Below are 25,929 nucleotides of genomic sequence, written 5' to 3'. Positions count from 1 at the left end.
AGAGAGAGAGAGAGAGAGAGAGAGACCAGATGGGGCACGGGGCAAGGAGCCTATTCTCTCACATGAAGAAAACCCAGGAGGCGGATCCCTGGAGGGCACTGAAAACCCAGGTGGAGCCAAACCTTGAGGCCTAGTAGCTGTCAGAAGAGATGATCAAGATACAATTCTACAAAATTTGGAAATATGGAAAGAAATGACCGAAAAATGGGTGCATCACATAGGTAAAAGGAATAACTAGCCTCCTGTTAGATAGCCAAGCTTTTGACTTCACAGGTTTCAACATCTAAAGAATTTAAAGATATTCCTCCATCTTCAGTTCTTGGTTGGAAGATTGAGATAAAACTATATTTTGTCATTTGAACTTGCTTCCTTATGTTAGAAGAGAACTCCTTATCCTCTTCTTGGAAGTACCTTATGTTACATAAATAATAAATTCTATTTCTTACCAACAAAAAGGAGATAAAGTTTGGATGTGTGTATCCTATTATAGTCCCAAACCAAGACATGAAGAAACACGCTACCAAATCAAGAATGGATTTTTATAAAACAACCATGCACATGAAAATATACATTCGCATCACACACAATTGTATGCATGAATGTATTATGTGCACGAGATAAAAGATCACTAAGCTTGGAAGATTTTCCCCAACGATCAAGTTTCACAGCAGAAGATAACAGGTAAAAACCCTAGAAAGCAGCTGGTTTTATAGAAAGTTGACCCAAAAACGAAAGCAAGAATTATAAAAAAATTATGATAAATCTTGCAACAGTGAAAAATAGAAACTACGGGAATTTTGTCAGTGCACAATCATATATCGACTGGTGAAGAAGTTGAATGAATGCTGAGTAGAAAAAAGTTATACAAGCAAAAGCTCAAAAGCCAGAAAAGGAATATGTAACAACCATAGAGGGGAAACCAATTTAACCAAGACTTAAAAAGGAAAGAATAGAATTTGCAACTGAGTACCAATAGAAAGATGACGAAAACTAGAACATATTATTTGGCTAAATGCCAAGCAACAATAAAAACAAAACTCAAAAAAGGTTTCAATTTACCTCGATACTGAGGCTTGCACAAGTACTGCTCCTTTTTATCCCTAAAATCAGGGAGGACAGCTCCAACCACTTGATTTGCCTGTTCTGGAAATGAGAACCCTGATTGAATGCCATTAAGGGAATTCCAGGAAGAACCACGCAGACCATCAGTTTCAACAAGCGACTCAGAAGAACCACTAGGCAATCTCAATGAATCATCACATGAATCAAAATCCATTGACATAATATTTGAAATTATACTGCTCTCAACAGCATCTAAAGCAGAGCTTTCCTTGATATTGGTCAAGTTATCGTCATCAATTCTTCGCAAGTGCTCCACAATTTCTTCATTGGAAAATGAGCTAGAACTTCTATAAATTCTATCTGATTTGGCAAAATTTCGGAACTTCATCTCATTACATTCATCATTTAACACCGAATTTACACATCTGAACGGTAAAGAAGCTTCATCCTCGTAACTGTTTACAACATTATGATCTGCAAAAACATCACTCAAAGTATGAGACTTCTTATGCAACAAAGTAGGACTGCACAAATCCACTGAAATGCTTGCAGGATAAGGTTGTTGGAGAGAACAATCCCTCTGACTTGAAGAAGAAGAATCCTTAGATCCTTGATTCTCATATAACAGGGAACCTTCTGTAAATGGTTCATCTGGAATATCTTTAAACTGTTGCTCCCAGCACAATCCAATGCCCAGGTGATTAGATGAAACTTCGGATGTCTTAGCAACAGAATATGGAATTCCTGCATGTACATCCCCATTTATAGTTACTGAAGAAAATTTGGAGCACAAGTTCCCATCTTCATTGATAATTTCATCTTCTACTGGACAAGAAAAATTAGACTGTCCAACAATATCTACAAAAGTTGTCATTTTGTTGGGTGCTGGAACACCTTCCTTGTACTTAAAAGGAAATGTGCATGCTATGTCACCGTTTCTATTTGCAGACCCAAGAGTTGCATCCTGGAAATCAACACCAGAATTATTTAGCAATAATTTTTCAATCTCAAGCAATTATCACAAACATTATCTCGGGGTAAAAAATGTGAATAGTCACTGAACTTTGTCCTAAATTTCATGTTGGTCACCGTACTTCAATTCGTTTGAAACTCATCACTGAACTTCTTAAAATGTTTCAGTAAAGCAACACTATTAGACTGATATCTGGTTCAGCTACAAGTTTGGAACAAATATAAGTTCAGTGAAGAACATGAAATTTAGGGCAATTTTCAGTGACCATTCGTGTGTTTTACCATATTATCTTCTATGCAAAACTTCTCCGAGTAAACTATGTAAAAAGGCATCATTGAGAAAGAACATCGTATTTCTGATGCATATGAATATATGATAAACAGTCTTAAGACCAATATTGTTATCAAGCAAAACCTTTTATAAAACTACTTACTATCATGGCACTTCTGCCATTAGATGTGTCATCTGTGTCAGCGCTGCTACTATTGCAGTCCACTGGAGATGGCAACACACTGCCAGAGCGTCTTAGCTGATTATTTGCAGCACCAACTATTTGTTGGACTCTACTCCTTTAAAGACCAAGAAAGAAGTCAAAACCAACAAAGGTAGATACAACATAGTAAACATTTACATTGAGAAACAGGGAATAGAAGCCGTTTGCAAAAATCTGAAGTTTCCTATGCTGCAAAATACTAAAGCAAAAAGGTAGATGACCTGCCCACTGTGTGTGCATGTCAAGGATTAAATACATTTACTTTATGATTAATGGGATATATTGTGATGTACTGGAGAGGAAAAGAGAAAAAAGAATCTAGCTTGAAAAAGAAAGGATCGTGATTTCCCCTAACTCTTTAATACTATTAGTATCATGCCTTTCTCACAGACAGCAAAATGCAGTCCCTCGAGCTAGTACAGGATTTTACTGCTCCACTTTTCCAATAATTATTAGCACTTTCATATGTGTAAAGACAAAAGAAGTTAATGGAGAATCTGAAGCGGAAAGAAGACAATGTTCTTATTCTCTCCTAGATGGGTTGCTGTAGAGGAAAGAAGACACTAAAGACAGAACTGCCACAGTGCAGCCATACTTCCATCATCAGAATCAGCAGTCATTCTCCAATCTGAAACACTTGAATACACATGGAAAGTCTAAGAGTGGCTGCTCTAGCTCACAAACATTCGCCTCTATCAGGTTAGCTGATTAACCAGTTGTTGGATGTCAGATTTAATTCATAGGACAAATATTTTTTTCCGAGGTAGTTTACTCCTATCTGTAACCTATTTATCACCATTTCTTTCTTTTTTTCCAATTTAATCACAGGCTACTCAACAAAAACTGATTGCCTGAAATATTATATGCACTTTGATCATAGTAAAGTAGGCTAATTAAACCTTTATTTTTGGAACAACAGAAAACGTCACAAGCATCAAATTGGAAGTCAAAAGAATGAAAACAAAGTTGTGCAAGTAAAACCTTGTATGAACTGCAGCAACCTCATCTTTTCCAAAACTATCTTTTTCATCCCCAATACTATGCAAATATAGACAGGAAGGATTATTGCAAGGCTGGGACAAGAAAACAACTGTCAGCATTTTGTGAACTCAAATTCTGAGAGAATACTTCTTGCAAGGTTTCTCAAATAAATATGTTGTATAAAGGAAACAATCACAAGGGATAATATGGGTATACCGTGTTTTTCAGCCAAGCATGACAATATTTTGCAGTTCCAAATGATGCTCTGGTACAAGTAGTGGTCCAATTCTTACTTTCTCGAAAAAAATTTACAGTAGCATGTTATTTGATCAAAAGGATAAGGAAAGGGATCTGTTCTTACCTCAAATCCCTACCTTCAAGGACAAAACCGTGCACTGATTGAATACACCGCAAGGCCTCCTCCTCTTTCGAATATGTTATGTATCTGGAAGGAAACGCAATATAAGAATAGATGAAATCAAACAAAAGGTCACATGGGCTGAATAACAATTTCTACATTAAAAAAAAAATAAATAAATAAAATTATAAAACAATGCTGCATAAGAACCAAATCCTAATATGGAAATTTACAGTATAAAAGAAAATGAAAAATATGTGACTAAAGAAACTCATTCACTATCACCACTCATCCTTCTACAAAAATTGGGGATCTACAAGTGGAACACCTCCTGCATCTGCCTTGATCTGTAACTGGTTAAACATCCACATCCATGTCACAAAATATTAGATGCAATCACACCCTTTTTTATTGAGTTTCCTACAATACAACAAGCATTATATGTATGGCCAACACAACATAATATCATTCTCCCGAGAAACAATTCCATCCATTTTGCACAGTTCCCACTAAATTATCTTAAATAGAATTCTTCATTAGAAAACATAAAAAGAAACTGAAACACAATTAGGTTCTTTCCATTCATTTCACAAACATATTCTCTGTTCCAATTTAGTCTCAGAATTCACACTGATTGCAAATCTTATAAGTTCATATTTCATATTCGGACGAAGAATCTTCAACGTGATAGCAATTCTGTTTTAACTGGTAATAAGTATACAAAGACAATAGCCAAATTGACCAAGACACTGCATCACAGGATAATGTTCCCTGTCTCTATGACCAGATTACGGCATCAAACTTACTCAAGAAAATGCTGCATGAGCAAATCACTATCCCCATCAAGTGTGCTTCAGTTTACTGCTCCAGTATTTTTCAAAAAAGTCTCATTTGTTTGATGTGCCTTGAGAGGTTGTATTTTTTTATGTATAAATATAGTTACTCATAGAATAAATATTTACATCAAGTCGAACCAAAGTAGAAGAGTACAAGAGGCAAAATACTAGTAGCAACCACCTTGAAATTGAAGACTAACTCGATTTTGATTACCAAAAATTACTCAATTGTTCAACAAGAGAAAAGATACTTAATTGCTAGCTTTGAACTCACACGCTACAAGTGTCATTGATAAATTGCTGAATGGCCCCACTAGCATTCCGGGAGAGAGAGATTTTAGTAATTTTTCCATACTGACCAAAATACTCCTTCCGCAGTAATAGCTGTTAAAAAAGAAACATTTCTTTAGACTGGAGAAAGTACACAAATTTTGGTTAATCAGTTAGAACCATCATCAAGACATAAAAACTACCCCTGTTGATAGGAGGAAGACAGAGGTTGTAGAAATACAAAAGAAAGTATGAAGGAGCTCCCTACATCTTCATCGGCAAGACTAAGTGGTAACCCAATCACATAAGCCATTTTCCGTTGAATCACTCTAACATTTGTAAGATCCTTCTTTACTTCATTAATCTTTGGCTTGCCTTTTGGAGGCTTGTTTTTCCGACTTGCAAATTTATTCCCCGTCCTATATAATATATTAAAAAAAAGTAAATTGTAAATGTTTAGCTCTCTGCATCTCACATAAGGAAAAAACAATGAAACAAATAAATTGCTTAAATGTCAAACTCTCAGCATCATACATCAGAAAATAATAAATAAATCACAAAAGAAAGCCAACCTTTCACAACTTGCTTGCATTGTCACAATTTTTTCCTTCTCATAGATTGCCCGGCAAGCAGGACATCGCCCCTCTGTCTCATTCTTTTCTGCCATGTCTATGATGTGATGCCAACACCAAACACACACCTGCAGTGATTACAACAGCATGCTTAACAAATACCACTAAAATGAGATTGCATTTTGAAGTTATTCAGAAGAGATATGTTGTAATGTTATTCAGATATTGTGGTAATGTTTTTATGCAGATGACTAAACTTTAAATGATAAAAATGTCCTCAGGCATAAAACACAGGGGAGAGGGAGACAAAAAATAAATGTAATTAAAATATGACTAGTTTTCTACATTTATATAGTTCCAAACATCAGGAGACAAATATTTTTTTGATAGGTATCAGGAGACAAATATTAATAGAAGAGACATCAGAAAGCTAAAAATAAACTAGGAACACGTATTCTGGTGTTGATGAGGATGGGATGACTTTCAGGGCCATTAAATCTCAAACACTAAACTGAAAACTACATTTGTTTGGGTTATCAACCTACTATGCTTGAAGATTTAGTTCAGCAAAATGCATAAACGAGCAACATTTATCTTGTTATGTTATAATTTACAATTTAGGAACTATACCACTACCCCTAGCTATAACTCAAATAATACTGTCTCTCTTCCATTAGTTAGCCAACCTTTTTAGAAAAAATCAGGGGTTTTATGAAGAACGTGAACATCTTTTACCGGTCCTTTACTGTTAAACATTTCCACATCTAAAACATCATTCGGCAGAAAATCTGAGATCTATCAAGCCCGTTAATTTCAATTCCAGCTGCATTCTTTAGAATATAAGAACATTGTAAGGTGATACTAATTGATCCAAAAAGCTTGCAAGCTCAATCTCTTTTTTAATTTATCCAGTTGATGAATTTTCTGGCTAAGTTCTAAATTCAATAAACCTTTATCGACAATTTACAAATCCAAACTTCAAATAAAGTTTTCCATCATCAACATTATTAATAATATAAGTTGCATGATAGAACAAAAATTACTCCTAACTGTTGTAAGATTATAGCAAACAAGGATTTAATTCTTCAAATGTGTGAGAAATACAAAAACCAAGAAGAAAGATGATTTCCATCCATTTACATAGAACACGACAGAAGTACAATAAACCAAGAAGCATCTATTTACATAAGGCGGATACAACACCACAATATCCACAAATTTGACAGTACTTTTTGGACATTTAAATCGCTAGAGCCAGCCTCAACTACCCCGACAAAACTCCCTCATCATGGTTGCAGAAGAAATTATACTCTATGACAAATCAAGACCATTAATATGTATGAAAAAAAGAGAAGTTGTAGCAATAAACAATCCCATTAGTATCAAGAAATACATCAACTAACTTTCTATCATCAATACTTTGGAGTTGAACTGACGAGCAGTTCAGAAACGATGTGATAGGAGAACATTAAAACTCGGAGAAATCTATACCCAGACAATGCATTTTAGAATAAAAATGGTTCATGCCAGGCAATAGCTATAGAACATCAATTACATTATATCTTTGAATAACATACTGTAATAAAAGATAAGCAAAGGAAGCCACCAATCCCATTCCACAAATTTTAATTTCACAATACCTATCAACCCCACTCCCACGCCACCCCAAAAAATACAAAAAAAGGCACCAAGTACAATTTTTTTAATTATATTGCTATCTCTTTCCTCCAACCCACAGTAACACATTACATGTCACTCCCCTCCACTGGAATGAAAATTAAAGAAGGAAAAATCTTGAATCAGCTACCCCTAATATGCATCATTAGAGCAAACACCAAACATATTCAAAAACCTCATTTATATGAGATGCCCAAACATGCCGTACAATCAAATAGTACAAGATCGGAAAAAAAAAAAAAAAAATCAAGAAGGAAGGAAGGAGAAAAACTATTTCATGCGTTGAACATTAATTTTTTTCGTTAATCATTCAATGCCATATAAAACATCAACAAGAATCCACTAAATATAAAGGTAATGTAAAAATAATCAAACCTGATAACCACATTTGCAAGGCTTAAGTTGCTGATCCGTCCAATCCATCTCCTCTGCACAAAGTGGACACCTCTTCTCTTCTTCGTTGCTCATCATTGCCTTTTTAACCTTACAAAAAAACTGAAATAAACCCAAAAATAAAAAATAAAAAATCATTTACTCAAGAAATTAAAACCACATTCACGCATGCAAAAACATTTCCCTCCCTCAAACACGCCCATTCATATAAAACCACACACATAAAGACGAAAGGGGAAAAGAAACACCCAAACCCTAATCCAAAAATAAAATGCCGTTCAATAAATCAAAAGGAAAATCCATTCCATTTTTAGATAAAAAAAAATGCAAGAAAAATCACCACATTCCGCACATAATCAAGAAATCAATTTAACAAAACCCACATTGGATATAAGACTTTATACGAATACATATAAACGCGAACATTTGTACGCTGCATTGTGTAAACGAGTGAATATACATATAAGATGAATTAAACATTCCGACTTCGGTTTTGACATTGTAATTAAACAAAAAAGGAAAAAAAGATAAAAACTTACAGAGATTTTGATCAAGAAAAAGGCAGCTAGAGAAAGAAAGAGAGACGCAAGGATCCAGCTCGGGGAGTCTGTACACGAAGAAATGATTGGAAGCCACAGGATTGAGACGCCTTTTATGGATGGATGGCCTTTTTCATTTACAATTTTTTTATATATATGTGCGACCGAACACACACATGTGGGTGTGTGTGAGAGAAAATGTAAAAGACCCGCTCAGGACAGAAAAATTGCGGCAGATTCCTAATCTATGCATTTTGAGCTAACAAGTCCCTAATATTTTATTTGTTGCAGTAAAATCATTAACCTTTTGCTATGTTGTAGACGGAATCTTTCAAATTGCCATTAAGATGAGTGTGTGAGTCTCACATCAATCTTTTTCTTCTGTTTTCATCTTATTTTTTTTTTTATTCAAAACTCCAAAACTGATAAACATATCCTAGAAAAAAATCAAGAGAAAATGCTTGCAATCCTTGTATGTGGTCCATAGGTTTGAAGAGCCAGCCTTTGAGGTGGTTCATGAAGCCAATAAGTGCTAGGTGTTGCAAAGCCCACAAGCTTTATATATCTCAATTCGACTCGTCGAAATCCAAGTCCAACTTAGCCCAAAGCTTGTGGTGAAGTGAGCCCGAGCAAACGAGCCATTTAGGCTCATTGCCGCCCTTGCTAATGCACCTTCAATTTTTAATTCTCAATAGCTAAATCCTTACTTCTTTGTGTGATTTCAAATTGATAAATAAGCAAATACTTAATGATAAAAATTAGAGAATAAAAGTGCTTCAACTTAGCATTCTAACTATCATCGTCTACCATCTCCACCTCTTTCCTCGTCAACCACCACCACTATTACCATCTGCACTTGTTTCTATTTTTTTATTTTATTTTTTTGCCAATTTTTTTTGTCATTGTTACATACGAATGTAAATTGTTAAGGAATAAAGTTAAAGAATTTTTGTATAAAATTCATAGGTTGAGGAACTTTACTGCAATTTCCCCTATATGAGAGGGGAAAATTTGGCTACGTAAATTATTTGACCTAAGGGCTCAATTAATGTTCTATAATTAATTTTGTTCATATGTTTATTTAGGGAAATACATGGAAATGACCCAAATAGAAAGGTCATTTTTCCAAAATAACCTTTGGCTAATTTTGATACCCAAAATACCCTCTTTATAATATTACATAATAAGTTAATGAAGTATAGAAATCTTTCATTTTAGTCCTTAAGAAATTTAGATACTACACGAATTTTAATAGATTACCAATTTATTTGATTTATTTGATTTATTTGATTTTTGTTCGCTTTAAGTAGCACCCTCTTTTATTGGCGTCAGAGCCATAGAGATCATGAAAATTAAAATAAGAAAAATAGATAATTATTGGCGTTTAGAGGAAGAAAGAGGTAGTTATGCATTTTTAAAACCTATTCATAATAGATTAAAAATAATGACTCTAACAATAATTAAAAAAATACCTAAAGAAATAAAGGAACAAATATTAGAAAAATTAATAATAGAAAAAATAAAAGATATATATACATATAAAAAAATTATTAATATATATGAAGATGAAGAAAATTATTTATATTATAAAGAAAAGTATGAGTACAAGTAATAATACACATTTAAAATTAAATAAACTACTTATAAAAATGAAAAAAATACAAGAGGAAATACGAAATAGAATGTTAATACCAGAAGGAATGAGGATATCAAATAATAGACAATTAATAAAATTAAGATGTGAAAGATTAAGACTTGTGAGCAAATATTTTATTATAGTAAAAGAAGAATTAGTAGATCCAGATACAATTGAAAGAAGATTTGGAAAAATAATAGATAAAAAGGAAGATAAAAGATGCAAATTAACCTATGAGTTAGAAATGAGAAAAAATTAAGATGTCAATAAGTGAATATATGGAAAAATTAAAGTCATTAATAAAAATGTTAATAAATGATATACAAATTTTGAGAAATGAAGTAAAAGAAATAAAAAACGATATAAATATATTAACAATTGAAATTAGAGAATTAAAAGAAAATAATAAAAATAAATATAAAAAGATAGATAAAAAACTTATAAAAAAAAAAAAAGAAATGACTAGAAAAGGAAAGAAACATATAGGAAAAGAGAATATAGTAATAGAAACAAGAAATATGGATGATAAATTTAGAAAGAATATATTATCAAAAATATTAGAATATGAAGAAGAATATAGAGAAAAATTATTAGGAAAATTAAAACTAGAAGAGAAAGAAGATGAGTGAAGAATTGGATTTGCTAACATAAAATTTTGATCAATTAAGTTTAACTGATATAAGCGAATACCAAGTTTTAATGAATACTGAAGGAGGACCTAATCCAGCAGGAACATCTAAACAGGAATTAAATGATACAGATGAAAGTTATGCACCTATATATAATAAATTATATAGACAATTTTATGATAAAGTAAAAGATAGACAACCACCTAAAGGAAATAAATATAAAGATATGTTTGAATTAAATGATAATTATGACAAACAAATTAATCATGCAGGAACAAAACTAGATTTAGGGATAATAGATTTATATTTATTTTACTAACTTGGGCAGATTCAAAAGATTTTATTCTTTTTATATAACAAAAATGACACGTGGAAAATTACTGAAAGAATAATAGATTTCTTAATAACATCTTTTGAAGGAGGTGTTAGAAATTTGTAGGAATGAATAAACAATGATACAAAAACATTAATAAAAAGAAATATACAAACAGAAATAATCAAGTCAGATAGACAAGGTATAGAAAAATTAGTATAAAATATTTCAGATGAATTTTTAAGAGAAAATCAGATAAGAAATGCTGAAGGAGAATCAATAAAAGAAAAAGATAATGGTAGAATAAAATTTATAAATTTAACAATATGTGTAAAATCAAAGAATATACTTGTGAATTTAAAAATTACTATTATGTTCAATTTTATAGTAATGAAAATCAGGAAGTTTACCTAGACATGTACTATAATAAGTTACCAGGTTCACGGGGAATATATTTTAAAATGGAATTTGAAAAATATGTTAGGGATAATATTGGAATACCTAGAACTTTATGTTTAAGAATAAAAAATCAAGAAAATTAACTAAAATATGTTGTGAAGATATGGAAACTCCTTGCATGTATAGTATGGTAAAACCCCTAATGTAAAATGTTTCCTACTTAATGCTATGCTAATAGAATAATGAATTCAGACTTTTGCCCAGAATCTGTGCAATGGGGATGTAATCTTAAAAGAAGAATTAATAAAAGAAAATATAAAAAATAAAAAATTTAGGAATTTTAAGAAAAAATATATAAAACCTAGAAGAATGTATTACAAAAGAAAAAATAACTCATATAATCAACAGAAAAATAAAAAGAAAAATAAAAGTGAATGTAAATGTAAATGTTGGAATTGTGGAGAAATTGGTCATGTAGGCCCTAACTGTGATAAAAAGAAAGTTAGAATATTACAAAAAAATATTTAGAAATAAAAGATGAATTAAGTGAAATATCAAATATTGAATAATATTATAATCAAGAAGTATATATAAGTGAAACAGAGGATGAATCAGGATCTGAATAGAGAAATTGAAGAAATAGAAAGTAATAACATAAATATACCAGAATGTGAAGGAATAGAAGGATATGGATTAAAAGTCACTTTTGATAACAACAAGTTTAGAAAAATGCAAAAATTATCGTTAGACTTAAAAATAGGAAAATGGAAGTTTTTGATAGAATTTGGAAAAGAGAAAGAATAGCAATAAATGAATATCACAAAATAGAAAAAACTATAGATGTAGGAACAATTTATGGGCAACATAAATTAAATCTTTTAACAAAAAATACAGTTGAAGAACTATCAACAAAGATTAGTAAAAAACAAAGTGAAAAAAAATCAATATGTTTATTTAGTAGGAATATAAATAATATTTAAATCACTATTTATAGAAGGAATAGATTCACCCTTAACTATAACTTTACATGATAGAAGAATAATAAATTTAAAAGATAGTCATTTAGGAACAATAGAAGGAAATTTAGCATATGAAAAAATAATGTTTACATATTATCCAAAATATTGTGTATCACTAAAAAATAGAAATTTTAATAAAATTTTAGAACTACATTTTAAACTTCATAGAAATGATATCATGCAACCAAGTGATCAAATTATGCTATAGAATATAGAGTTTTATATACATTTACTAATTCTAATTATGGGAATATTTATTCCAATAAATTATATATTGAAGTTTATAAAGAATGTAAAGATATTAGTAAAATAATAGAACAAAATAAACAAATAAGTTTAATTCCAGAAAAATATGAATTTAGTATAACAAAAAATAAGCCTGAAATAATAGAATTAGGAGAATGTTCTAATAATATCGTATTTAAGGATGGAAAATTAATTAAAAGATCAAAAAGTTTTAAAATACCTAATAAAAACCAGCTAGAAGAAATCAATAAAATAAAAGAAATAAATTGTATAGGAATGCCGGAAATATGAAAATAGAAGGAAAATATTATAATGGAAGAGAACATATAAATGGATCAAATATATTAATAGATACAGAAGCTAGTGAATGTCATATAACATCAATTAGAAATAAAGGCCTAATGACTCATAAAACTAAGCCATAAAAGTATGTCAATTTTGATGGACAAGTACATATTACAGATTTAGAAGTTAAGATACCAATAAAAATAGGAAGAACAAATCTTTTAGTACTATGTTACATAGATAAAAGTATGGATACAAATCCCCATATACTTTTAGAAATGAGTTTTCTAAATGGATTAAAAGATTATAGTATAAAAAGAGAAAGATTATATATTGTTTATAATGGACAAACTACATTATGTAAAAAGAATTAAATGAATAATCAGATAAGTTTTTCATTAGCTATGTACAAATTACTATTGTAGAAACAAATATAACAACTTGTGCTTTAATAGATACAGGAAGTGATATAACAATATTTAAATTTTTTTTAATAAAATCATGGAATAATAATAGTAATATAAAAATAACTGGAGTTATAGGAGAAAGTACTCAAATAATTAATAGTGCCGATAAAGTTAATATAATTCTTGGAAGTAAACAAGTAACAAAATATAATTCTTGGAAGTAAACAAGTAACAATAAATAAAATTTATAAATATGATAAATTAGAATGTGATATATTATTAGGAAATGACTTCATACAACAATTTCAATATTATAAATAAAATAATTATATGATAATGCTACAAACACATTGTGGACACTTATTAAAAATTTCAAGAGAATTTAAATCTTATAGAGTTCAATCAGCCCAGCATGGTGATAAATGGGAAAAAACCAATTATAAGTAATGAAATAAAAAATAAAAGAATATCATATTAAAAGGTTTTAAAAATAGGAATAGAAATGAATATAGAAAAAATTATTAAACAACTAGAAAAGGATTATGGAGAAAATTCATTATTATTTTGGAAATCACATCACCCAAAAGCCAAAATAGAATTAACAGAAAATGTTATAATAAGAGTTAAACCAATGATGTATAACTATAGAAGATACACAAGAATTTAAAAATCAGATAAAAGAATTATTAAAACAAAAATTTATTAGATTTGATAATGGACCTCATAGTAGTCCAACCTTTATGGTTATGAAACATTCTGAACAAATTAGAGGAAAAGTCAGGATGGTCATAAATTATAAAGAATTAAACAAATATACTAAATTTGATGGTTAATTTCTACCAAATAAAGAAGTGTTAATAAATCTTGCAACAGGAAAACATTATTATTCTAAATTTGATTGTGAATCAGGATTTTCGCAAATAAAAATGGAAGAAGATAGTATACAATTTACTGCATTTAGCACATCTCAAGGAAAATATGAATGGTTAGTTATGTCATTTGGTCTAAAAAATGCACCACAAATATATTAAAAGAAAATTGATAATATATTTAAAAAATTTAATGAATTTCTAATTATTTATATAGATGATATATTAATATGTTCTAATAGTAAAGAAGAATATAGAAATCATTTAATCGAATTTATTAGAGAATGTAAAAAAAAAAAAGGAATTGTAATATCTGAAAAGAAATCTATAATAGAAAAATAAGAAATAGACTTTCTTGGATTTTCAATAGATGAAAGAGGAATAAAATTATAGACTCATATATCCAAAAAGATAGAAAGTTTTTCAGATAAATTAGAATCCAAAGAACAAATACAAAAATCCTTAGGATGTTTAAACTATGCGGAAGGATTTATTGAAAATATTTCTAAAAATAACAAAAAATTCAAGTTTTACTTAGAAAAACAAATATTACGGGATGAAATGAAAAACATACAGAAATAGTTAAATTATTAAAAGAAGAATGTAAAAATTTACCAAAATTAAGATTACCCGATGAAAAAGATAATTTGATTGTTAATACTGATACCTCAGATAAATATTGGACAGCAATATTAAAAACAGATATAAATGAAATATGTAGATACTCAAGTGAAACATTTAACCAAGTAGAAATAAATTATACTACCCATAAGAAAGAATTACTAGCAATTATTAGAGGAATAAAGAAATTCTCATTATTTTTATTATCCAAGAAATTTATTGTTAAAACTGATAATTCTCAAATTGCAGGATTAGTCAGGAATAAGTTACCTTCAGAACCTCAATACAGAAGGTTTCATAAATGACAAGCTTATTTAACATTTTATAATTTTGATATAATCCATATTAAAGGAGTTAATAATTTTCTTGCAGATTTTCTCAGCAGAAATATAGAATTTGCTAATTGATAAAGCCAAGGCCATAGAATTATATCAATCTATCTTACATATACAAAAAAGGGCGGATTTTCTTAAAGAAGAATCCGAAGATATAAACTCTCGAACAACCCAGATCTCAGAGATGTTCAATTCAAATATAAAAATACTGTTGAATATCACTACTGGGCATCATAAATATGCCATAGAAATTAAAAATCAAGTTGATGCTATTGCAGCACAACTAAAAGATATACTGTCTGAGACAGATATACAAAAGAGCTCAGAAATGAGTTTTCCAAATCAATACCAAACAGGGACAGTTGGAAGCAGCAATGGACCCAGATGTGACAACATACCAACTGATAATAAAAGAGATTCCATTTTTGTATCATCAACCAAGAAAGTTATGATACATTGAGATAAAAGAGATACCAAACTAATCAGCACCATAGACCAAGAAGATAAAATCCCTTTAGATCCAAAAGAAGAAAAATATGCCGAAATAGTCAAAATTGCTTATGAAATAAAAATGAATTATTCATATTTCATTTCTCCGGAAAATAATGTTTATCCCAGAATAACAGCCATGGAAGGAGGAGATCCTTCATTTATAAAAATTATGGCAGGCTATGGATTCATGGATTTGATCTATCCAGGAAAAGATTTTATAGAAATTTCAAAGTTTGATGATATATTCATTAAAGAAGTATCCAAATTTACCAAGGGAAGAAAAATATATTTGATATTCTATTCAATTAGTCCAGAATATGATGGAGTTGTTTACTATCTAGTTGAACACATAATCTCAATTGGATATGTTGCAGCCAATTTCCAAATAAATGTTACAGAAAATAATAGAAAAGTTTCAATAGTGACAAAATCATGGATCAGACATAGAAGATCACTTAGAATTAAAGCTATCTACAACATTGCTAAAAATTTGTTTGATAAAAAATTCTCGTGCTGTGCCAATATGAAAATTGGATGTTAGTATCCAATGGAGGATATGGAAAATCAGAAATTTTAAAAGACTATATTATAAGATTATATATACATCCATTTTCAAGATGTCCTACCACTATAAAAGAAGGAGCCAGCTAAGGAAGTGCCACAACTGTATGTGAAGAAATGAAGAAAGAGGACAATAATAGAGCACATTTGTCAAAAGTGTATGGAGAACAATAATACAGCTGTATGTGAAGACATTGAAGATAAAGAGCAATAATAGAAAAAGATGCTCTTTGTATAAAAAGTTGAAGCAGCATGTAGGCCTAAAGAGGAAAAATAGAGAGGCAAGTGTACCTTGCTGATATATTCAATGATGTAATAGAGTCTCATAAACTTGTATAAATAGAGATATTGTCATAGAGAAAGGGCATCTCATCTTATCTTGAAATCTCGAGTTGTAAGCGATAGTTACTCAAAAAATCATTCTCAGTTTGAAAAATCAGTTTTTTTGGAAATCTCTTTGTATCAATAGAAGTCTTGAATAAATTCTGATAGAAATAAAACTCCAATATTTTGATATGAATATGAGTTTCTAAATCTTTATTCCCATAAATTATTGAAAGATCTGATAAAAAGTTTCCTTCTTATTTTAGCAGAAAAAAGTTTTTCTTTAACAGAAGTCTAGAATTTTATTTTTTAGAAGTTGATACAGTGAGAGCAAGTAGCTAAAATAATAACAATTCCATGAAGGCAGGAAGTCGTTGAAGGAAGCAGTTTATAGATTCAAAGCTCGAATGTCACTCGATTCTAAGAATAAAAGTCCAGATCAAACCTAAAGTAAAACTATTAATTTTTTGGTAAAATTAGAATGAATCTTTTTAAAATCTTAAAGAATCGTAGGGACTAATTGATGATTACGAATAAATGTCAGGATATACAATTGAAAGATTAGATAATCTATTAGAAAAAATGTTAGAAAAAATAAAGAATATTATATCTCAATTAGAAAATATAAATTTACCATTTGAAAAATATAACATTTTAATTAGAAAATATGAAATATATGTTGCAGATTATTCTTATTTATTAGATCATAGAATAGATTTATATTCAAATATTCAAAATAGAAGATGAAATATTTAAAAGATTAGGATATATGTTGCAATATAGAAAGAATCTTTTCATTAAAAGTAATATAGACATTTCAACAAAAAGGAATAGTGATAAGTCAAATAGAAAAATCTCCCGTTTATTTACTGCATATCATTAGATAATATTTGTTAATTAATTAAAATTACATAAGTTTGAGATTAAGGGGACATTTGATGTAGAATTTTTCAGAATAAAATTTTATAAAATTTATTTTTTAGAGTATATGGGGTTAAAAATAATGAAAGGGTACGAATCCACGTATAATATTATTTTTGAAAGATTGCATAATCAAAATGATTGAGAAAAATAAGTTTAAACGATCTGCACCAATCTACCAATCTTGGACTAAAATTCACATTAAGGATGTTGACTTAAAAAAAGAAAAAAAACAAACAAACAAAACAAAACAAAAAACAAAACTTATGCAAATTGATTTTTAAATTTCATTAGCGGCTATACGTTCACTTAGTAGATAGTACTTGTGGTCGTGGATTCCACAAAATATATTTTAACAAGTTCTATGGAGACTTGCAAAACATAGATTTATTGGGTTGTAAATAAAATCAATTGAAGGTTGATTTTAGTGGATCGATTATTTGGAATGCAAGTCAAATAACTTATTGTCTACATATCACTAATGTCTAATGAATAGATAGTCAAGCCCAAAATTGATTTCCAATTGGTTCTATCTAAAATCGAAAAGCGATCTTCAACGGGTATCCCAATATTGCTGTCTCTGTGTCCTTTATTTTCTTAAAATAAAATAAGCCACGTCTTACATTTCGTAGGAAGTATAAATTTTGTTAAGTCATCATATCTAATAGATATTCTAAATCTAGACGAGACACAAGTCAATATCTAGCCCATGTTTGATTTTGATCAAAATCTGATTTTAATTTAAGTTAAAGTTAAACAATCAACATTAACGATATCTTCATGAGTCACATAACTTTTCAACCATACATCTCAAAAACTCTATTACAATCTATTAAAAAATCTAATTTCAATTCCCACCAAACATCTTCCTAATTTTTCTTTGCCACATTAACTTAACAAAATCCTTGTCTGATTGCATTGGATAGGGAATTTTTTTTTTAAATAATAAAATATCCATCTTGTTTATATGACAAATTTCTTTAGCAATCTATTGAAGCTTTTGAAATAAAAAATAAATATTAGGAATACATGTTAGCTAGACAATAAGAAGTCTTCGATTCGCACGTCACCTACATGATAATCTATAGCCCCTTGTTTGGGGTACATTATTTGTCTCATTAAAATGAAAATTTTAGTCATTGTACGCAAAGCTGGGCCCTACACAAGAGATGAGAAGTCAACAAAAACGGTTGGATGTGATGATTAATGGTTAAAATTTTCATTTTTTTGGTCCAATAAGGTGCCTCGAACAGGGGCTATATAGAAATTGGCAGGAAGCAACATTAGACTCTTTAAGTTCTATTTCTGATCGATTACTCTAATCCTAATTTGTGAAGTATTTTACCCGAATGGCGCTTAATCAAGTCCTATGCAAACTGCAGTTCTGCATTTCCATTCTAATCAAACTGGTATTAGTTCAATTTTCCTATTCTAACTTTCTAATCAATTGGGATTACTTCTCAACCCCAATGAGAATAGGGCTCTTCTCTGTATAAAAAATATAGCCATTAACCCCTAAATAAAGTTACTTCATTACTCTCTTTACATTTTATGCCCTAATATCGTATTATGTAGGATTGGCCCTAAGAATCTGCACGTATTGCAACCTCACATCCCCCCTTAATTATACAGACACTACAAATATAATTTTTCTTTTTTTAATTTAAAGATTTTTTTTTCTTTGAAGAGATTTTTGTTTCCTAAAATTAAAGGGTACAATATTTAAGGAAAAAAAAGAAGATATAAATAATTAATATAATAATTTTATTTCCCTACATGGAGTGATCTTTTCGAACATAGTGATCAGAGTCTCGAGGTTGACCTTGATCTTAGGCATTATAGGAATTACGTGGTTAACTTTATTTCAGGTGGTCTAATATGCCTAGGAAGCACTCTATTGTTGCTAGAAGATCGAGCACATCTTAATTTGTGCTTGATTTTAAGATACAAATTTTCAAATTAACAGCATCAATGGTAAATCTCAAAAAGCTCAAGTAGAACTGTTTCGTAACTTTCCATACTTTTAACCACATATTCATAAAATAGATAAATAAATTTACAAAAATTATTTTAAAAAATTTATATCAAGCATGCTCTAATTCTTTGAAAAAATGGTAAATATTTGATTTAAAATTTCAAAACCATAATGTCTATGACTAGTATATATCAAATTTCAAATAACTATATAAATCGTCGATTAAAATTAGATTGCTTTTTGTGTTTCTAGCTCAAGGCATGGTAAAAAATAATAATAATAATAATGGATCTAAATTAATTACATTCGAGGAATATACTTTTGGGAAAATTGCATGATTTGTATGTAAATAAACATATCAACTAAAAAATATAAATAACATAATTCAATAATTGTATAAACATAACAATATTATAACAATATAGATATTATAATTCAACAATAAGAAAAAGGTTATATAATGCAAGTATTAGGGAGTCACGTTAATGACGCTGTCATAAAATCATGTTGCCTCTCCTTCGTTGAGAGTATCTTCGGCGTTACACAGCTCCAAGTTAAAACCCATGTGGTTTACAGCCGGTTCTCCTTCTATGGACACGATCATAGGGAGATAAATGAACGAATCTCTCATTGAGTTGTCAAAATAGTATAGTGTAAAAGTGTAGAGAAAATAATACTTCAAGTTTTTTGTATTCTAGTTCTCAAGTTGTCTGTTCATATTATATTTTTTCATTTCAATGAAAATTATTCCCTTTAATGGGGATAAATTAAATTAACCGCACGCTTATGAGAATTATAAATCATTTAACATGTATGTTACATTATAGGGATAAATATATTTAACCTCCACTCTTATGAGAATTAAGTCACTTTACATGTATATTACACTATAAGGAGAAATAAATTTAACTCCACACTTATAAGAATTAAGTCATTTAACATATATGTTACACTATAATATTATTAATTTAATTTTGTATTAAATTGATACTAAAGTAGAAACAACAAATTTAAAAGTATTAATTTGAAAATTTAAAACTTAAATTATTAATTTTCCAATAATCCCCCACAAGTTTTAAACTTTTATAATAAATAAATATATAATATATAGTGGCACCATTATACTGTTTAATGGGTGTAGATTTTTTTGAACTTGAACCTCACTTAGTGACAACAATTTTCATTTGAGGGAGCCATAATGGACTAAACCTTGAATTAGGTCTCTTTAGTCAAACTACAATTGTCCCATATATAGTATCGATTTATGCTCTAGTTCATAGTGGATATCGCTTTTAATGGTTGTGCGCTCTAATTTTGATTCTAGTAAGAGTCTCTAGGAAATAACTCAATCCTATAGCCATGGTCTAATTGCAACTCTTATATAAGTGAGTTCTCTAATGATGCGTATGACCCACACTTCGAAAGAAATCTCGTCTCAATACTCATTTAGAGTTAAACCATCTCTAACATCACATTATTATTAGTACTATCGTCATAAGGATGCACAAATAATATAGTGCTATTACAAGTCATGCAGTACAGGTTGTTTCTACCACATTGAACATTCTTCATCGGATCTTCGATCACAAAAATTGAGTTACTCCCAGAGGTGATTTCCTTATGGGCTTAAACTTATCTCCTTGATGATTTATATATATGTCCATAGATTTCAATATATTCATATCTCTCTTGGACAATAAATTTGTACCATAATATTTACAAACTCTTATTCTCTGCTTGTACATTGCACATCTATAAATTTTTCTAAAATATTTAAAAATATCAAAGTCACGTTAAGTATAATAAGATAAACGCATGAAATTTAAAATTGACTTCTAGTCACATATTTGAACATGTGCATCTATTCAACTATTGTATTTCACCTGCATGTCTCCAATTTCGTTTCTAACATTTTTCAAAAGTCAGTCTTACACAAAGAATTATAAATATAAGGTGTATCTTATTTGAAATTTTTAAATACCCCACATTCCAAAGATATTCATCTTGTAGAACATTTTTTTTTCTCACCATATTCCAAAGTGTAAGTTCCTTTTACTTATTTTCCTCGCTATTCATTAAAGCATTGATTTTATCATTTCTCAATACAAAATTAATTTTGTACAACCTAAAGTTTAGCATGAGCATAAACTTAATACAACAAAATGCAAATCATAATACTTCTCTTTTTCAATTGACCAAAATTCTTAATGCTTATTATATGCATTAACCACCAGTATGCTTATTGAGACATCATAGTGCGATAGAAATTAGAAACAACACCAAACATTGGTCTATAAGTCAAATATCTATCAATTTCTTTCACTTTCCAAACTTGTCCTATAATAGCATATCTTTTTATCATTTGTCACTTTGTTGCAGATTTTAATTAGACAAGGATTGACTAGAGTGGAAAAATCAATAAAAGGATAATTCTAACATCACATTTTAATTACTTTAATATAATTAATAGCTACTATTGTATCATTAATTGCAGATTAAATTTGTCTTTAATTTGTAATTCTAAATTTTATTATGAATTAACTGTACTTCTTTACTTTCTTACAACATATGTCACTCCAAAAAAAATAAAAAAATAAAAATAATAGTATACAATATTATAACCTCAATTATTTGAGTGTCGGTTACAACATTTCATACTAATATAAAACTTCTCTTTGAAACATTTACTTATAACTTTTATTACCCTTTGGTCAAAATTAAATAAATAAAATTTAAAATGAATAACTATTATGTTTTATCATAGTTTTCCAATAAGTTTCTATTTCATCTATATGCACGTAAGTAATTTTAGAATATCATTAGCAAACTTATATCATGATTAATTATTTACCCAGTTATTGACAAAAAATAACTGCAAAAACTTATGTCTATTCACAAATATTAATGACCACATAAAATCACATAATCTTACCTTTGACTTCGAGCATCATAGCTTGAAAAATAATTTTTCCCTTTAGTGATCATCAAGTAAGCAAATATAAATTAGCATTATAATAGTATAATATGTATATTCCAAACTTTTCAATTTCTTTCTAATCAATAATGTCACAATTACTTGTAGAATTTACACTTGAGCTGAAACTGCACTTATGTTGATTAATCATGCAATTAAATCACTTTTAAAATATTAATTAAAATATTATTGAAAGGTTAAATCATTTAACTGTTTAATCAAAATAAAGTCAACTAATTTCCTACCATAATGTAAGAATAATCCAACCAATTCAAACGTTGTCAATTGGTGCATAGTAACAATTATCATATATCCGTCTGCTCTATTCTTTTTCTAGAACAAACTTCTCTTGGCATGTGATAGTCATTCCTTGTGCCAGTGAAAGCCTACAGACTATTTGGTGATGTATTGAGTTCTTCTCCACATGTTATTGTAGGCGGAACTACATAATTTAATATTATATTTAAGCTAGAGCTATTTTTTTAATCATTTTTTTTATTACGTGGAAGATGTTAATCGCCAAAATCAAATTTCTCATCACTACCAGTACAATATGTTAATTTTCAAGTTTATACAACATAAATTATATTAGTAACCACCAGCATGATTGCTAATAAATAAGTTAAAAGGCTATATAGTGCAAAACACACATAGCTTAAAGGTCATTTTTAAGTTTATTCAAGCAATTAATAGTGGAACTAAAGTAATTAAGTCCTTTTCATTCCTTCTTAGCGATCTATCACTGCATAACTATCCTTTTCAATTGACAAGAATTTCTTAATGCCTTTTATATGCATTTGGAATTTGTCTATATCTATTATCATACGTATTGAATTTCCTTTTGTGCAAATGAATACAAGGCAAATCTTTAGTAATCTGCTTAAGTTATACGAATATCATTTAACTGAAGAAATCAAATAATGCTACAAAAAACCAAAACAATTACCAACAAAATCAAACACACACTTAAAAATTTGACTTTCTTACTAAGTGTGATCTTTAAGACTAATAACTAAAACCCAAGAAAAAAAATATTTATTATTATTCAAATAATAAGTCTAACAATTTTAGCAAACATATAATACAGTCACATAAAGTAAATCAAGAAAATGCCTTTTAAATTTGATGATCATGCCATATTTAATCTACAAACAAATCACCAATGCAACTTTAAATTATTGGAAAAATTGGGTGATTCGTGTGTAGATAAACATATCAACTAAAAAATATAAATAACATAATTCAATAATTGCATAAACATAACAATATTATAACAATATAAATTTTATAATTCAACAATAAGAAGAGGGTTGAAATGCAAGTCTTAGGGAGTCACGTCAATGAAATTGTCCTAAAGTCGTTTTGCCTCCCCTTTGTGCAAATATTTTTTACGCTACACGACTCCAAGATAAAACACATGTGACTCACAGCTAATTCTTCTTCTGTGGATACGATCATAGAGAGATAAGTGAACGAGTCTCTCATCGAGTTGCCAGAATAGTATAGTGTAAAAGTTTAGAGAGAATAATACTTCAACTTTTTGTATTTTAGTTCTAAAGTTGTCTTTTCATATTATGTTTTTTCATCTCAATGAAAATCATTCCCCTTTACAAGGATAAATTATTTCAACTCCCACACTTATGAGAATTAAGTCATTTTACATATATGTTACACTATAGGGATAAATAAATTTAACCCCCACACTTATGAGAATTAAGTCATTTAACATGCATGTTACACTATGATATTATTAATTTAATTTTGTATTAAATTGATACTAAAATAGAAACAATGAATTTAAAAGTATTAATTTGAAAATTTAAAACTTAAATGATTTATTTTCCAACATATATATTTTTAGCTTCTTCATTGGCTAATTTGCTGCATTTTCCAAATTTTAAGCCTGAGCTTGAGAAGAATTTATAAATGGTTTAATTTATAAATAGATAGAAACGAATGGTATATAATTAGATAGTACTTATGAATTAAATGAAATGCGCATTGAAAATGAAATTTGACAATTTATAAATAATTTATAATTTTTTTTTCCAAACGAAAGAAGAAATGATGCTCAATCAAACCAATCTAGACAAAAAAGCACTATCAACTTATACATGCAACAAAATTTAAAAGAAAATGCCAATGAGAAAAGAGGAATAATGCGTCTTAATTTGTGTAACGAAAAAATTATAAGTTCAATAAGGATGTAGAAAGAGTTATTATGTTAATTTGACTTATTTCGAATCTATGTAGAACAGTTCTCGGCACAACTTGCAAGCCTGATGTGTCGTGTTGAGAGGTACAGTTCTAACAAGTTTTTATATTTTCGATTTTTTGGTTGTTATTATTATTATTATTATTATTTATTTATTTATTTTTTTTTTTTTAAAAGAAAGAAAGGGAATTTTACTTTTCTATTAAAGGTCAAGGAGTGCAAATCACGAGCATGGACTGAACCATTTATTGCCAGTTATCCATTCCATCTTTTACTACCGTAAATTTGCATAGTAATTATTTATATTAGAAAAAGAAACAATAATGGTTAATAACATTTTTGTCTTACGCTTTAAAAATATTTTGCTTTAACAGAAATCTGTAGAGCTTCAAAATGTTAGAAATTTTGTTGGATTCTGCTACTAGAAGTTTAATTTGACAACCATAAGTCTTTGGGATTATTTTCTCTTATTTTATTTTATGTGTTCAAATTTTAATTGACTTTCTTAATTGAATTTTTTGTACAGATTTATTAAAATTAATAATGTAATTGATCATATTATATGATCACAAACTATAGTTTTTCAATGATTTTGCAGTAAAGTGCATCAAAAATAGTAATAATCAGTTTCGCCAAAATTATTCAGCGTATTAAGATACCAGTGAAGTTGTTCAAAGGTAAGCAACTTGAAGGTGGAAAGCTCATTTCACAGTAAAAAATGTGCTAAAAACTTGTTGAAAAAGGTTTGGATCAGTGTTCTAAAAAGTGTAACGCGTTGCGATGCATGGAAACCAAGCTATGAGCTAAGCGACATTAGGCGAGGCATAGATGTAAAAAAGCGTAAAAATGTGTTTTCTTATTTTAATATTATTTTAATTTTTAATCCATCAAAAAATCGTTTAATAATTAAAAATAATACCTACCAAACTTCTGAAACAAAATTATAGAAATTTATACATTTTTTTCCAAAGTTTTTAACAAAAAGATAAGTTCCAAATGTAAATATTTATTAGTAAATAAATATGAATTTTTGGGAGATTTCCTTTGTTCAAAACTTCAAGTGACTATTTTAAATTTAGATTCGACGAAGTGAAGAAATTAACATTTTAAGTTTTAATTTAGAAAAAATGTTAAAAAAAAGAAAGATAATTATCCGCGCCTAGGCACCCATTAGTAGTCAACGATTGCTGTTGACTGCTAAATAAAGACGCCAAGTCAAGTGGCTTGGTGTTTTCACCTCGCATCGTGCATTGGCGACGCTTAGACGCCATCAATACGTGCCTTTTAGAGCAGTGATTTGGATGGAAAATACAAAACAACTAAGGACCTATGGTCACAAATCTAACGCTTAGCAAAGATGAAAGGTTAAAGGAAGTTGACTCCGCAGCTTTTGGGGAATTTTGTTTATTCTTTTCCTAATTTGTTTTCTATTTTTCTATTTGAAAAAATCATAGCATATCTAGCATTTTCTCCCACTCTCTCGCAACTCTCTCCGTCTCCCCTATCACAAAAACTCTAACCTTCAAACGTTGTCTTTAATTTCTTCACAAATTA

At 29.1% G+C, this 25,929-nt stretch overlaps 1 protein-coding gene across 1 annotated transcript; it reads right to left on the bottom strand.

Annotated features, from left to right (window-relative positions):
• Positions 1–6: 6 nt before the first annotated feature.
• Positions 7–8,271, bottom strand: LOC111395157 (the record flags this gene model as incomplete). Its single annotated transcript, XM_023021164.1, has 11 exons — positions 8,155–8,271; positions 7,598–7,705; positions 5,546–5,673; positions 5,242–5,392; positions 4,978–5,087; positions 3,871–3,954; positions 3,726–3,774; positions 3,510–3,601; positions 2,469–2,604; positions 1,060–2,026; positions 7–137 (listed from the first exon to the last, which is right to left on the bottom strand). Coding segments are annotated over exons 2-11 (1,944 nt in total), but the record flags the coding sequence as incomplete, so codon positions are not given.
• Positions 8,272–25,929: the final 17,658 nt, after the last annotated feature.

The sequence above is a fragment of the Olea europaea genome, chromosome 6 (assembly GCF_002742605.1).
Source record: "Olea europaea var. sylvestris chromosome 6, O_europaea_v1, whole genome shotgun sequence".
NCBI classification, from domain to species: domain Eukaryota; kingdom Viridiplantae; phylum Streptophyta; class Magnoliopsida; order Lamiales; family Oleaceae; genus Olea; species Olea europaea.
This window is presented reverse-complemented; position numbering and strand designations above follow the sequence as displayed.